At 31.4% G+C, this 15,929-nt stretch overlaps 1 protein-coding gene across 7 annotated transcripts in view; it reads left to right on the top strand.

The window, feature by feature from the left end:
* Positions 1–15,470, top strand: part of LOC107445069 (endoribonuclease Dicer) — a 42,537-nt gene extending 27,067 nt beyond the window's left edge. For 6 of the 7 annotated variants that reach the window (XM_016059389.4, XM_087164753.1, XM_043050648.3 and 3 more), the window contains exons 9-14: positions 644–823; positions 896–1,109; positions 2,696–4,446; positions 5,949–6,120; positions 13,446–13,518; positions 15,088–15,470. In XM_016059389.4, coding sequence (XP_015914875.3) covers positions 644–823; positions 896–1,109; positions 2,696–4,446; positions 5,949–6,120; positions 13,446–13,518; positions 15,088–15,241 — 2,544 coding nt within the window. In that variant the 3' untranslated portion in view covers positions 15,242–15,470. The remainder of the gene's footprint in view (positions 1–643; positions 824–895; positions 1,110–2,695; positions 4,447–5,948; positions 6,121–13,445; positions 13,519–15,087) is intronic. The other variant, XM_071185472.2, reaches the window with a different exon arrangement.
* The last annotated feature ends 459 nt before the right edge of the window (positions 15,471–15,929 follow it).

Here is a 15,929-nt window from a genome sequence, read left to right as displayed (position 1 = left end):
TGAACCGAGTTCGAATCCCACCAATGACTGATCGATAAAAATTTCGCTTCCAGCTCGCGCCGACCACAGTGCTGACATGAAACATTCTCAATGGTCCCCTTGCTGTCAGGGTAACCGTGGGAGGTTTTAATGGTTTACCTCTCCATGTAACTCAAATGCGGGTTAGTTCCATCAAAATGTCCTCCATGAAAGCAAATTTCTCCCAATACTTGATTCATAAGTTCCCTTGATTTCTGGATTAGGTTTAAAATGACAAGGCTATGTAGTTGGAAATCAGTAGTTGTGAACCCTAAATTGGGTTGACTGTTCAACAACGGTTATAAAATAAAATAGTTTTAAGTAATTGTAAATAATGGTATAAAGAATTTTTCTTTAGATTAAGATTTGTATGCATTTTTTTTACTTCACAAAATATAAGTGCTTATATTATTTTGAATTTCTCTTTTCGACTTACGTGATTATGCAGGATGTATCAAAACTTTACTTGTAGCCTAAAAAATGTCGCTAGTAAAATCACCATTATTTTATTTCTCCAATGTCACTTTGAATGATTATTAAAAGTTTGTTTTGGATATTCTTTTTCCTCATTTTTTTATTCATTTCAGTATACTTGCATTTTTTTTCCTTTTTTCGAAAAAAATAGGTACCTATTTTTCTGCAAAATGCAAGGCCCATTGCTGACATACCTTGCTATCTGCATGTGATCAACATGACTCTCATTAATCCCCTCCCGAATGTTTTGAATCCTCGTGGGAGACCTATCATAGACCCTCAGCAGACCTCTAGAAGCCTAGGATTGCTCTGCTCCTCAAAACTCCCTCCTGTAAGCTTAAATTATCTTTTGGCTATTAATAGTTAATACAAAAAACTGCATTCTAACTATAAATCATTTCAGGTGAATGAGTTTCCTGTTTTCACAAAATGTGGCAAAATCATGATTGGAGTGAGTCTCTTGAATCGTCCACTCTTTCTGTCTGCAGAAGAGATCCAAAGGATTGAGGAGTTTCATAGATTTTTATTCTCTGATGCCCTCCGCCTGGAAACAGGAGGGAAAACATTTGATCCTGGACAGCATTCCTACTACATCCTGCCCACCAATATTAACCAAAGTATTTACCCCCCCTTTTTTTAGATGCATTTTATACGTAGCAAAGATATGGGGCGTGTAGCGTTTTTAAATAGTGCTTAAATGTGCTCTCTTTTTTTTTTCATTTTTTAAAAGCCCTTAAAGGTGTTTTTTCCATTTGGTGTTTTTAGAAAGTTCTTAATTTTCCCTTTTCGTAAATGAGATTTTTCTTCTTCACCATGTCCGTTTACGCCACGCATTATCATCGATGATTGTGCCCTGGACATTTCCGTAAATCCGAGGTCCGAAAGTTTCAAAAAATTCTTCGATCAAATTTGTGTATAAAAAATTTTATTTAAAAATATTAGAACTAAAGTTTATACTTTGCATTTCTTTCATTTGTAAATATTTTTTCTGGTAGAGTAATAAATGTAATTAGAGATAAAAATAAACTTATACATAATTATTCATATAAATTATGTTGCATATAATTTATTTAGAATTTCTTGTTTTGAAAATATTAATGATTTAAATTTATAAAGACATAATTTTTTTTGAAATGTGTCATGAATGATTTTACTCGAGAAATTTTCAGGATTTTCTAATTGAGTTTAAAATGACCAGTTATGCAAAAGCGTGCTTTTCTCATTGTTCTGTTCAATGTTTTCCCCATTCATTCAACCACTATTTCGGCAAGCTTGCAAACATCGATGTACTATTGGGAACAATGCTCCACATTGCGCGTGTAGACAACGATGCATTGGGAAATATTGTGTACATCTCAGTAAATCGCAATTTCCGATTGACTGAAATGTTTCATTCTTAAAGCTATCTCTTCCTGCTTTTGCCTATTACAGTTGTAGTAATTTTCAGTACTAAAAACAACTATCATTTTGCTGTATTCTTTTTATAATGCAATGTGATTTCCAAGCCACTTAAAAATTTACCCTTCATTGACTTGGAAAAACTATAAAGAAATTAAACTTCTAATGAATGAGGATAAATGTAAGTGCAATTATCGGGAATGTATGAATTTCTCAGTTTTTTTGGATAGTTAAAGAATGATTCAATGCCGCTTAACTATATTTTAAATTTAATATTGAATAAGCCGCATTTTGTCAATTTTTGTATTCTAGTTATAATTTGTATTTTCAGTTCATTCTTTTTGTTAGAAAAAAACAGCAATTGTTTTTTCTACTAGGCAAATAACATTGTTTTTTTGTATTAAGTTATCAAACTCCCATTGAAATCTGTCAACTCGCAAAGTCCTCCGTGTTCCCGTAACAAGTCAAAACCTCTGGGGGTTCTGATCCAGGGGTTTCCTTGTCTTCTGGATTGGTATAAATCTACGGAGTTGAACATTATAAGTCGTAAACCCAAAATCTTGGTCGGCTGTTCTACGACTGATATAAAATAGAATAAAATAAATTTAAAATTGATGGCTTTTTTGTGGATATACTGGGGGAGGGTGTAACCTACCCAAACTGTTATGTAAACAAGCTGTTAATTGCTGTACTAAAAATGTTTATTATTTTATTTTAAAAGTTGCATTTGTAATAAATGTTTCACTTTCTTTTCACCCTTGAATTAATTGATTTTCTAATCAAAGAAATTTTTAATCCTTTCTAGGAAATCGGAAGATGGAAGTTGATTGGGATTTTATCTACTCTGTCAAAGACAATATATATCACGAGCAGCTCAAAGGGTCTAAAAACTCTCACAATGTTTTCGATGAAAATTTATTTCGTGATGCCGTTTTGCTCCGTTCCTATAAATTGAAGACGGGAGAACGCCCTACGCTTCATTACGTGATGAGGATAATGAAAGAGCTGACACCAAACAGTATTTTTGATCCCAAAACAGGAGAAACCTTCAAATATTTCTATAAAACTGAGTACGACGTTGATATAGTGGATGAGAACCAGCCCTTAGTCGAGACGGTTCAATATGCATCCACGCATCTTTGGAAGCCTATTTATTTGTCACCCAAAGAGGTGTTTGAAGATTCGTCCGAGTTGAGCAAGTCGAAACAGAGAAGGAGAGACTATCACGAGTACTTAGTCCCTGAACTGTGTTTCCGTCACCCATTCCCTGCCTCTTTTCTGTTCCAAGTCCTGTGCTTGCCCACCGCCCTGTTTCGTCTGAATGGCCTCCTGTTGGCTGAAGAAATAAGGCAAGCTGTGTCCAATCAGATGAAAGTCGGTGGTTCGGCTGAACCGCAGTCGTGGAGACCGTTCCATCTGGAAACGAGTGACAAAACACTCAGAGAGTATCTCTTTCGTAACAAACTTCTCGATAGAATAAATCCTGCGGACGTTATTGACCGTAGAGACGTCGTTAAAAAAGGGAATTATATTGTAAGTTTTGAAATAAAGGAGGATTTAAGTTTAAAATATTGCCCTAGCCCCAGCATGTTGCTCCAAGCGTTGACCACCAAGAGTGCCGGAGACGAATTCGATCTCGAACGCCTAGAAATGATAGGGGATTCGTTTTTGAAGTATGTCATGTCTATAAAAGCATACATGAAATATCAAAACTTTGACGAGGGGAAACTGTCGTTATTCAGAAGCAGGTTGATACAGAATTTGAACTTGTATCAGAAAGCAAAAAAGAAGGGTCTGGGTGAATACATGACCACAACTACCTTTAGCTGTAGTAGTACCTGGCTACCCCCTTGCTACACCATAGAGGAGCAAATAGACAAGAAGTCTATCCTTGTAAAAAAGGAGAGGGAGAAAATTACAGATGAAGTTCTGAGTCCCGAAGTAAATCAGCATAAGTACTTCACAAAGCAGGTGGTTTCAGACAAATCTGTTGCGGACAGTGTGGAGGCCTTGATAGGTGCATATCTACTCACGAGTGGTCCGAAAGGAGCTCTTAAATTCATGTCGTGGCTAGGCTTGAAGCCACTCCTCAGCGAAACGGACGATTTCGATAATTGGCCGCCTACTCCGTCCAATCCCATTCTACCGGACGCCGTCCGACCGGAGCAACGCATCGCTGGTTTCACCAGTGGTTTTGACAGATTTGAGAAAAAAATCGGCTATACTTTCAAAAATAAGGCCTACCTTCTGCAAGCCTTCACGCATCAGTCGTATCATTACAACGACATAACGGATTGTTATCAGAGACTTGAGTTTTTGGGAGATGCTGTTCTGGATTATTTGATAACGCGCCAGTTGTATGAAGATCCCCATGATCACTCCCCTGGGAAATTGACTGACCTTCGCTCTGCGCTTGTGAATAATATATTTTTTGCCTCCTTAGCTGTTGCCTTCAGTTATCACGAGTTCTTGAAAATTGCCTCTCCCAACCTTTTCAAGCTTATGTCACACTATATTGAACTATTGGAAGATACACAGGAGTTTAAAGACTTTCAAGTGAGTATTTTGAATTTGTGACTCACTGTCAGGGGTGCAAGTCTTAAGTTTTAAGTGCCAACACTTTAGTTCTTTCGTTCCTAAAACCATCCAAAAGATTAGACCTTCACAAATACTTTGAACGAAATTTCTCAAATTCAAACTTAGTTAAAGGCTTTGTAAAAATGTCTGCTAAGTTAAAATTACCCCTAACATGTTTTTCTCTAAAAAAAATTATGATAAATAAAATTTTTTATGAAATGATATCGCATATCAATGTGTTTAGTTTGAATATTTTCAATAGGTGAATAAGAAAAATTAATAGCAGATTTGTCATAAATAAAACACAACCACTTAAATTTACATCTTTTAAATTTAATTCTCCACACTCATCTATTATACACTTAATCCACATTAACTCTTTAGCAACACCAGTTAAAATCTGCATAACTCAGATTCCACCATAGTTGACCTTGTACACTTTTGTTTGAAAGTTATCCAGAATATCAAAGTTATATCTAAAAGCAATATTATACTAACTACAGATATTCTGTCATCCATTTTAGCAGTAAAATCTTAGTCACAATAGCAATCAGTTTTTTAATTCTTCAATGTTTGACAATTTTAAAAAATAATCTTGAGTATTCTGAACATAACCTAGTAGTCCTAATAAAGTATTCCAGTGTTAAAAACCTAGGATTTCTTGAAATTGTAATAGTAATATATTTATCGCATAACTAATATCCGGTCTTATACGATTAGCTATATAAGACAACCTAAAATGTTCTGAAATGGTAATTTTGTCATTTTATCTACTTCACTTTTAGACGATGGGCATTCAGCTTTTGATAATAAGTTCCCCTAAGTAATCAGAAACATTTTACAAACCTTTTAGATATAACTTTAGTATAAACAACTCACCATCTTTTTGAACAAATTCTACACTTAACAGTTTACTAGTTTTACCCAAAATTATCACTTAAAAGTTTCATAAGACGATTAGTTAGAGGGATAATCGCCAGAAAGATAATTGATGCATACTTGAACTAAAAATAGATTTATGTACAGGATGTGAATTTAAAAGTGTGAGAAAGAGCGTTTCGATTTGAATAATAAATTAAGAAAAGGATTTGCAGAAAAGAATATAATAGAAAGATTAATTAAAGCTTTTTAGATTACATATATATTTTTTTTAATTGTTTTTTCTTATTATATAGTCAAGTTATATATTTCATTAATGCTATTAAAAACAACACAAATTTTAGCTCTCTAGGTCATAGAGTTGTCAAGTTTAAAAACTGCAATATATATATATACTATATATATATATATATACATACTACATACATTTTTCATACATACGTAGATAAATAGATGAATTTACAAAACAGCTTCTCCCTGAAAGAAAAATAATCTGAAACTTGGTATTTTCATCAAAAAATAAACTCAATACAAAAATATGATATTGATTAGGGGGGAATTACTATATGGATGATAAAATCACTATTTTGTGTATATTTCAGAAAGATTTGTATTACTTAAAAGAAGTGGAATGTTTTGAACTGGAGGAGGTTGAAGTCCCTAAAGCTTTAGGAGATGTTTTTGAATCTGTTGCTGGTGCAATCTACCTTGACAGTGGGATGTCATTAGATGCCGTGTGGAATGTCTACTTCCCAATGATTAAGCCATCTCTGGGTAAGTCATGTCTAGTTGTCTGACTAAATTGGAAAATTAGTTTTCAGACCCTGAGAGAAGTCAGGGTGTTTTTTGAACATAAAATGTTTAATTTCACAGTTTTAAGAAATTTTTAAATGCTTTCAGAAAAAGATAAAAGAAAATTTCATAGCACAATTTTAAATATCAGTAGGGGGGATGTTATTTCACTCTACTGCAAAGCATCCATTTTTCTGTGAAATTTTCCCATTTTAGTTTGTTAAAACAAGAAATGTGTTAGTCAAAAAAAATTTCCTTTAATTCATATATGAAGAGCTTATTGGAACAACCAGCTAGTGACACTTTAATGAATTTGAGTAAATGAGGTCTAAAGTATCTGCATGTATTTCTCCTTTTTGTTTTTTTTTGTTTTTTTGCTCAATCTTTTTGTTTTTAGTTAGTTTGTAAAGACATAACTCACAAAATTTTTGGGGATCTATTTATTTGATTCTAACTCTTTAATAAAGGGAAAATTTGATGATTTTTGTGCTTAGAATTCGCTTGTTCTCACAGATGATTTTTATCGAATATAATTTAGTTTGAAACAACAAAATAAATCTGCATGTATTTAGGCATAAAATAAAATTTTATCTAGTCCTAAAACCAATTCAGAAGCAACGTGACTTTCACGGTGTAGATGTTTCACCGGTATGTATCGCTTTAAATGGAGAGAGAATTCGGTAATTTCTGATTATAAAAAAATATTCTTCTAGATTAAATACTATGAAAATGCTATATCATTTCGTTACATCTAAAGGTATTTCTGAAATTAAATGCAAGTATTTTTATACAAAAAATGATTAGGTATAGTTGTTGAAATACAAATTATTTAAAATTTTTCTGCAAAAATGACGCATAGTAATTTATAAAAAAATATTTATTAAACAGTTTTGGTTTTTTTTCTATCGTGCTAAACTAATGCGAGCCAGATGCATTAAAATTGTATGTTGAAGCTGCTAAAGGTTGTTTTTCTTTTGTCTTTTTTAATTCTTGATTTGTAAAAAAACCAACAAATTCCTCCTTAATGCCGCTGTTTCAAGTTTTTCATTTTCACCCATTTTTCTCCCCCTGCCTTAGTGCAGGGCTGTTTATGCTCCAGAAAAAATCCTGATTTCCGGAATTTTTGCTCCGGATTTTGCTTGTGATCCGGAAGTTTCCGGAGATCGAAGGTCTAGACATTTCAAAAAATCATTGATCACAAAAGTTTCCGAAAATCCAAATTTCAAAGGTGGAACTTAAAAACACAGTTTATTTTATTTGATTGTAAGGGAGATCCAGAGAGATACTTTATAAGCTTATATTCATGATTACTATTCATTTTTTATCAGTAAATAGTTGTTATAATCTTTAACTCAAGAAAGAGAGACATATTTGTAAATTTTAATTACGTCTGCAGGTCATTATAGGTATGTGTAAATGGTATAGGTACAGGCCCGTAGCCAGGGGGGGACCGTCGGGACAAATCCCCCTGCCCCCGAAATTCTGGGATTCAAACTTTTTAGTCTTTCTTTGAACCTCTCAGTAAAAAGAAAAACAAAAACTGTCGAATCAAACCTTTTATTAACTAACTTTATTAAGCATATTTCGGAATATTCTGGTTTGTCCTAAAAAAGTAATCGAAAAATTTTCTTCAAATCCACGTCGCATGTCTTTGTAAACTTTGTTTACAAATTGATTATAATTATTATGTAATATTAATTGAAAAATAAGTATTATGTAATATTTTTTAATTACTAGTTTAAGTTTTGCAAACAACAAAATAAACAATATTTGTTACAACGTTTTTCCCCTACTTTGCATGTCTGAAACTGTCCTTGCTTCTTACCATATCCCCCCCCCCCCCCGAAAAAATATCCTGGCTACGGCCTTGTATAGGTATGTGTAAAATTTTAAATATATTTTAAGTAAACCAAGAAATATTGAGAAAAAGGGAAAAAAACCTCGTTTAAATGTTTTTCTAATTTTTCAATTTAAACTGTTTTTTTTTTTGTTTTTTTTAACTCAAGAAATTTTCCGGAATTTTGACTTGGGCTCACAATCACCCCTGCTTAGTGTTAGATGCCAAAGCAATAGGCTTTTCTAGGGTTGCTTACTGACTGTTTGACATCAAGTTACTTAGCCAGTTCTTCCATCCAATAAATACTGAAATAATGTCACTTAGTTGGTTCTTCCACTGAATTTCTTTGGAATGAATAAAATTAGCAGCATAAATTAATATTATATATTTAAATAAATCTAAAATAAGAACTTTCCCCCAGAAATTTTAATTTTTTTTAAAAATTTCATTTAACCGGTTCTTCTTCTAAGATCCTTATATATTGACCTCTTTACTACGAAAGTAAAAAGGAATAAAACAAAACAATATTTTACAGTTCCGAATTTCTATTTTACTGCCAAGGGGGCTAATGATTTTGGGTCCCTTGGATCGTCCCCTTTAGGACCTCAGGTCTTCACTAAGTAAAAAATATACATATAAATGTTTCAAATACAGTCAAACCCCGCTATAGTGAACACGGTTTATAGTGAACTCCCGGATATAGTGAACGAAATGTTCGGTCCCGTGCCTTGCTGTACACGTGTAATGTTATTCTTTGTGGATATAGTGAACCAAAAAAGTGAGGAAGTTGGATATAATGAACTTTTTGCTGCCTTCCACTGATTTTTTTCTTCACTTTTTGTTGTAATAATTTTGAAATTTCTACTTCAAAATAAATACATATACCGATTTTTAAAACCATCTATAGAGGGGAATGTAGCGATAAGCATTTTTTTTTTTTTTTTTTTTTTTTGCTTCTTTTATCTCACTTTTTCATCCCTAAACAAACCAAGCAGGTCACCAACCCAGGCAGATGATGCACCTATAAGGTGTCAGTGGGATCAATATGCATTTTCTGTCAGAGGGAATTTTTCTGTCTCAAATTTAACTATGGCGATCAGTAAACGTAAAACGTTCTCCATTAATGATAAAATGGGCATAATCAGAAAAATTGAAGATGGGTGCAATCAATCCGATATTTGCAGAGAATATAAACTATACAAATCTACAGTTTGTAACTTATGGAAAAATAGGCAATTAACAATTTCTGCTCATGAAAAAAATTTAGATGGTAGAAAAAAGTTAAGAAAAGCAGGTCACAAGGGTGTTGAAGAAGCATTACTGAAGTAGTTTAGCATTCGAAGAAGCCACAATCTTCCAGTATCTGGACAAATGTCGATGAATTTTCAAAGCGATTTTATGAGACTACTTTTATATGCTTGAATGGCACGTTAGACAGGTTTTAAAAGCGGAATATCAGAAATTCAGGAAAAATTATCTGAGAGTCGGGAAGTGTTTGCATATCTGATATAGAGGATTTCTCATCAGCTAAAGATTTCTTTGTATTTTTCTTTTGCAAATTTTTCTTTGTACGCAAGACGAAGAGTAATAAGAAATAGCACATTTTTTTCTACTTCATAATATTTTTCAGTCATTTATTTGAATAATGTGTAATAAAAGGGAGGAGTTTGGGAGCCATTAGTTAAATTGCTTGCGTAACGAATATAGTGAACTCCCGGTTATAGTGAACCAAAATTTCGGTCCCTTGAAGGTTCACTATAGCGAGGTTAGACTGTATTAGTAACTAAAGTAGTATGTAATCATGCATAATGTTACATTATGGTTTATTAAAATACAATGATAAATAGATTTAATAATTATTTCGAATTTTTTTTTTTAATATTATGAAGGTTTTTACAATGAGCAATGCTAAATGCATATTACTGCATAAAATTTCAGTTACAAAACTATTTTAATTACGCAAACCATGTAAAATAAATAATTATTGAAAAGAATCTAACATTAACTTTTAAAAAATATTTCATTCTTAAGGGTAAATTTTCAAAATTATGGAAAATGCACAAAATGTTAAAGATATTTAATGTATCAGGGTGAGTTTTTAAAAAGTGCTTTTTATTTTCATTTTTTAAAAACACTTAAGGTGCTTTTTTTATTGGGGGTTTGAAAAATGTGCTTAATTTTCTATCTTTTAAAAAGAGAGTTTTTTCTTTGCCGTGTCGATTGTCATTCTAAATTACGAAAAATTTATGATTTTGACAATATTTATCAGAAACTAGTTATTTTATCAGGATTGCCACAGGTGACTAAAATGCGACTATTTTCGACCTCAGGCTACTATGGCTACTTTTTTTTGCCTGCAAAGGCTATAAAAGCAACTATTTTCAGGAAAAGGAGACTATTGAGAGACTTTTCTGTGCTCCTAGCAATGTTTTTTTAGCATAAATTGGGTTGACAACCTGCGTCCCCTCAGTAACTTCTGAATGTAAGGAATTCTTTTTCTTCTAAAAAAATAAAGAAATGTTAAATTGCAAATTTGAGTCATCACTTTTTAATGCGTTCAATTTGCTCAGATTATATTGTGAATCTTTTTTGTTTCTCAATTGCCTTTTCAACAGTTATTGCTATGAAACTCTGTTTGATTTTAAAGAACCCAATTTTTAATACGATACTATGATGAATTTCGAGTTTTAGTAATCACTTTTTCAATATATATATATATATATTTGCTAAATCAATTATTGATTAAAGGAAAAATTATGTGGAAGGGAAAATTAATAGAAAAGGTATTTTTCTGCATTAATTCTAGCATTTAAAAGTATTTAATGTTCTGCAAGTATACTAATTTTTTTATAAAAAAAAATTTAGTGCTAGAACACTAACGTTTATTTATAAATTATCATATTGGCCGTCAACTTGACTAAATGGATCATGGTATATTACAATGAAGTCATTTAATAGAATTTTAGTCATATTATTGAAAAATTTTTGTTCTTATTTAGGCAACTATTTTCATAATTTTAGGCGACTATTTTCATGCTTTAGGCTACTAAAAGCAACTATTTTGTTCATTTTTTTCTGTGGCAACCCTGTGATTATGTAAAGTTTTTGAATTTTATTATGTTTAAAAATTAAAAACTTTAAACAGTAGAAAAAAAATATTTTTTGAGTGCTTAAAAAGTACTTAAAAGGTGCTTATTTTTTGTTGAAAAATCTGGCTACGCACCCTGTGTATGTGTACAGTGTGGAAAGAGAATGGATCACCCTTAATAACTTTTGGTCTAATGATCGGATTTTCAAGTTCTAACATTTATCCTTAATGGTTCGAGGGAGTGACCTCAAATATGCTAATTAATTAATGTGGATTATATTTTAAGTTATGAAATCAGACACAAAAGCATACTTTGTCTGAATAAACATACCTTTTTTCGGATTTCGGACCTCAATAATATTGGGGGTAACTACAATATGGAAAATATGGTCTTCATAATATTGTCAGAAAAGCGGTTCGGAGCTTGGACCCCTTAATGCAGGGCTGATTGTGCTCCGGAAAAAATCCGGAATTCCGGATTTTTCGCTAACAGTGATCCGGAAGTTTCCGGAGATCGAAAGTCCAGACGTTTTAAAAAATCATTGATCACAGAAGTTTCCGGAAATCAAATTTTCAAAGGTGGAACTTAAAAACACAGTTTATTTTGTTTGTTTGTCGGAGAGCCAGATACATTTTTTATCAGTAAATAGTTATAATCATAAACTTAAGAAAGAAGGACTTATTTGTAAATTTTAATTACTTCTCCTAGAAAAACCTAGTTTAATTTTTTTTCTAATTTGTCAATTTAAACTTCTTTTTTTTTGAACTCGGGAAATTTTCCGGAATTTTGACTTGGGCTCACAATCACCCCTGTTAATGTTAATTTTACTTTTTGCGTATTTCACCATATCTCAAGAACTTAATAAGTGATTTAAAAAAATTTTGCTCACACTTATAAAACTCATTTATCCAAAGTTGCTAAATATACAGAAAAAATAAATTTTAGTATGTATTTATTATATTGTTTAAGCAGAGCTCATTCAAGGCAGAAAAAAGGGCAGGGTGCAAAAGCTTAAAAAAAGGGCATTATTATTCTAAAAAGAATGAGCTAATTAGCTTAGTAATTTATTTAAAATACATGCATATATTAGTAAAATAATAAATGTAGGTTTTTAAGTGTCTGTAGTTATGTTATGATTTAATAATTGAAATGATTAATAATAATTATGGTTTAATGATAGTGGAAGTAACTGCAAACTTTCAAAGACAAGTGCAACAAGGGGGTGTGATGGTTATTGTTCCTTTCCCATATAAATCTATGTATTGACAGCAATGACAAACTAAATAAAAAAGAGTTGAAAATAACTAAAGTTTAAGAAATCCATTGTAGAGTTTGGGGGAAAAATAAAGAAGGGCTGAGGAAAGAAAGACCAAAAAGGGTATGGAGCCTATTACATTACGGCACTAATTTACTTCAGGGGCAACAGGTTGGATTCTTTTGACTAAAAGGGCAGCAGGGTGCTGCACCCTGTTTACCCTGCCTGGAATGAGCTCTGTGTTTAAGAATGGTTAAAAGAAATTTTTGAATTATATGTATTGTATAATTATATTGAATTGTACACAATATTTTGCATCCTTAGTATTATATTTAAGTACTCTCATCTACAGAAAAATACTGTAGTCAATTTAGTTAGTCTAATAAAGTTTTTGGGTTTTATTTCTTTACATTAATTGCAAATTATTAGTTACATATTGGAAATATTTTTTGCATTACCCAATAGTTTATTAGTTATTATGATATTTCTATTTTGTAAAATCTACTGATCTTTTTTTAACACCTATCTTTCATTTTTTATTTCTTAAAACAAAAATCAATCTGTTATACAGAGATGATTGTGCTTGGGGAAAAATTCGGAAATCCAAAGTCCAGAAGTTTCAAGAAATTATCAGTCACATTTATAAATAAAAATTCTTGTATATTTTATTTAAAAATATTAGAATACTAGAATTTATACTTGCTTTGCATCTCTTTCATTTGTAAATATTTTTTCTGATTGAATAATAAATGTGTAATAATAATAAAGATAAAAGTAAACTTATACATAATTATACATTCAGATTATGCTGTATATAATTTATTTAGAATTTCATGTTTTGAAAATATCATTGATTTAAATTTATAAAGACATTACTTTTTGAAATGCTTCATTAATGATTTTACTCGAAAAATTTTCAGGATTTTTGAGTTGGGCTCACAATCACCCCTGATAGTAATCTGTTCCTTTTTATAATCACGAGAAAAGTAATAATGTATTGTTTTACTTATATTGTTAATCTTAAAATATTTTTAAGATGTGCTATTTTAATTATTAAGAGCATTTAATTTTCAGCTTAAAAAAAAGTATATATTAACTAACTGTAAGTTTATTTTTACTTGAATAGATCATCTTACAGAATATGTTCCAAAGTCTCCCATCAGGGAATTATATGAAATGGAGCCCAAGTTGATGTTTGGGTAAGTGGGCAGTTTTCCCCTTTTTGATTTATAATCTCATGCTACAGAAACATGCAAATCTCTCTTACAGCTTTGATCATGTTCAACTGTATTATATAATTCTAGAAGTTGAAGGGTTATCCCTCAAACAACCTCATCCTTTTCAAGTGTGGTATATTATTTGAATTCAATGAAAAAAGGGCATTTTCGCCATAATGGTTTCTAAGAGAACTTTTAACTGTGTGACTTTATCTGCTCTTATCATAGATATTCATACCTACAATCATGTGAAATATTAATTAAAATATTTTATTTGCAGTTTTAGCTGAATTATTTTTAAATATAAGTGAATATTTTTTTTATATTGAATGGCTATGAGTTTTTATTTTTTAATCATTAATATTTCTTATATGAATAGTTTAAGATGCTGTAATTATATATTTAAAATTTTTATATTATGTTAAAAAGTATTAACATTCTTCTTACAAGAATAATATTAGCCTTTCTCAATCTTTTGGAAATTTCTAAATGTTATTCTTTCATCAAAAATAACACGTATCTAACCAAGTTCCAAGTTTAAATGAAGAGTTGGGCCTGTCCGAGGTGCAAGCCTTGTGAGAGGCTGCATAGAGCGCTGAGTAAACGTTTGGGTGTAGAAGTGTGGTAAGGCTTAAATCAGAGCTCGAAAAACCGCACATCCGCCTGTCCTCGGCGGTCAAAAATTCCCTGTGGACAACAAATTTCTCGAATCCAACGTCTGCCCGGATGGCCATTTTCCCACTAATGTTCGTAATACATTTTCAATTTTTGTTATCTTACAAGAGTTCAGCACCTCACTTCTAAAATGATCCTCAATTCTAGAAATCCTGTTGATTCCTTCGTCAGGCCAAATGCGCATGCTCACGAAATCGGTAAACAAAGGAAAAGTTGATCTGTGCATGTGCATTTGGACAGGTCTAACAAGAAGCGTTAAATGCAATTATGAACATCTACTTAAATGAAAAAACCCTTTCACATTTTTGTGCAGAAACCTCTGTAAATCATTGGCTTGATTGTGGAACTGGCTAACGTCATATTTGTTTCATTTAAGAAACGAAGTACCCTCAGATAAATTGACCTTTGTCGTTTTAATTATTTCATAAAAGAAATACTAGGTTACTATTAGTAACCTAGTATTTCTTTTATTACTGTATAATGTAATCCTAGTATTTGTAATCCTAGTAACTACTAATTCATTGTGCAATTTACATAAATATTTGTAATAAATAAGAGGAAATTACATTTTTATTTATTTAGAAGCTACGGGTTAGTTTCAAAGCAGGACGGGTACAATGTTGGACAAGCCGTCCTCGGGGACGGGTAAAATTTCTAAGTTTTTTCAAACCCTGGCTTAAATTAAAGGAAAAAGCTTTTCTATGATCCTATTTTTGCCTTTCTAAAAGCTTTTTTTTTTCTCCCTTGCTCATTGAAAATAACAATTGAGACATGCTTAATTTCCTAAAATAAATTAGATTTACGCATCAAAACTGTTTTTGAATTTCTGATGCTTTTGTAATGTAAATGTATGGTAATGTATTGTGTTTCTTACAGGAAACCTATCAATCTAAAGACTGGCAAAACAAAGATTGAAGTATTTTTACCAAATGGCAATAAATATGATGGAGTGGGTCCCAACAAGAAAGTCGCCAAAAGATCAGCAGCTAAAAGGGCGCTGGCAGATATGAAGAGGATGGATTTCTGTTAAATTTCTCTCGTGCACTCAACACAGTGATATTATTAAACATTGTTTAAGCTTTTGAATTATATTTTATGAAATATTTTTAAAGCTAAAAATATTTTTTGTACCTTTGTTACTGTATTTTTACTATTGTGAGTTATTATTTAAATAAATGTTTTGAAAGTGAGTCCTGTTAAAATTTATGACTCAGCAACAAATGCCTCTGATCATAATAAAATAAATTGAATTAATCTAATTTTTGTTTTGTTTTCATTCAGAAAAAATAAACAATTTTTAAGCATTTTTTACAATCACATTAGTATATTTTCAGTGGAAAAAAAGTTTTTTAAAGAAGCCATTTGATGCATAACCTGCTAAAAGTGTCAGCCATTCCTCTATTGACTCTTCTAGTACACCTTGAACTTGGGAAAGAAGCACATTCCTCTGCAAAATAAATCTGCTGAATTGTCCATTTTGTCTTGCAGGCAAAATTTAAATAAATTTTGTATGAATGAAAAATTCCTCATGTATTAATGGTAGAAAATTGCTATGTGCCATTCTGCATTGATCCAGGTTTAGCTCTTTTTTTTTTTTTTTTTTTGTCAATGTTTTTCCTATATTATGATAATTTATTTTTTTTCACGTAAAATGTTCTTCTTTTTGATTTCTCAGACTATTTTTTTTTTTTACTTGCAGAAAAATATTTTGCGACAAA

This window comes from Parasteatoda tepidariorum, chromosome 5 (genome assembly GCF_982258835.1).
Source record: "Parasteatoda tepidariorum strain Cologne lab strain chromosome 5, Ptep-v5.0, whole genome shotgun sequence".
Lineage (NCBI taxonomy): Eukaryota > Metazoa > Arthropoda > Arachnida > Araneae > Theridiidae > Parasteatoda > Parasteatoda tepidariorum.
This window is presented reverse-complemented; position numbering and strand designations above follow the sequence as displayed.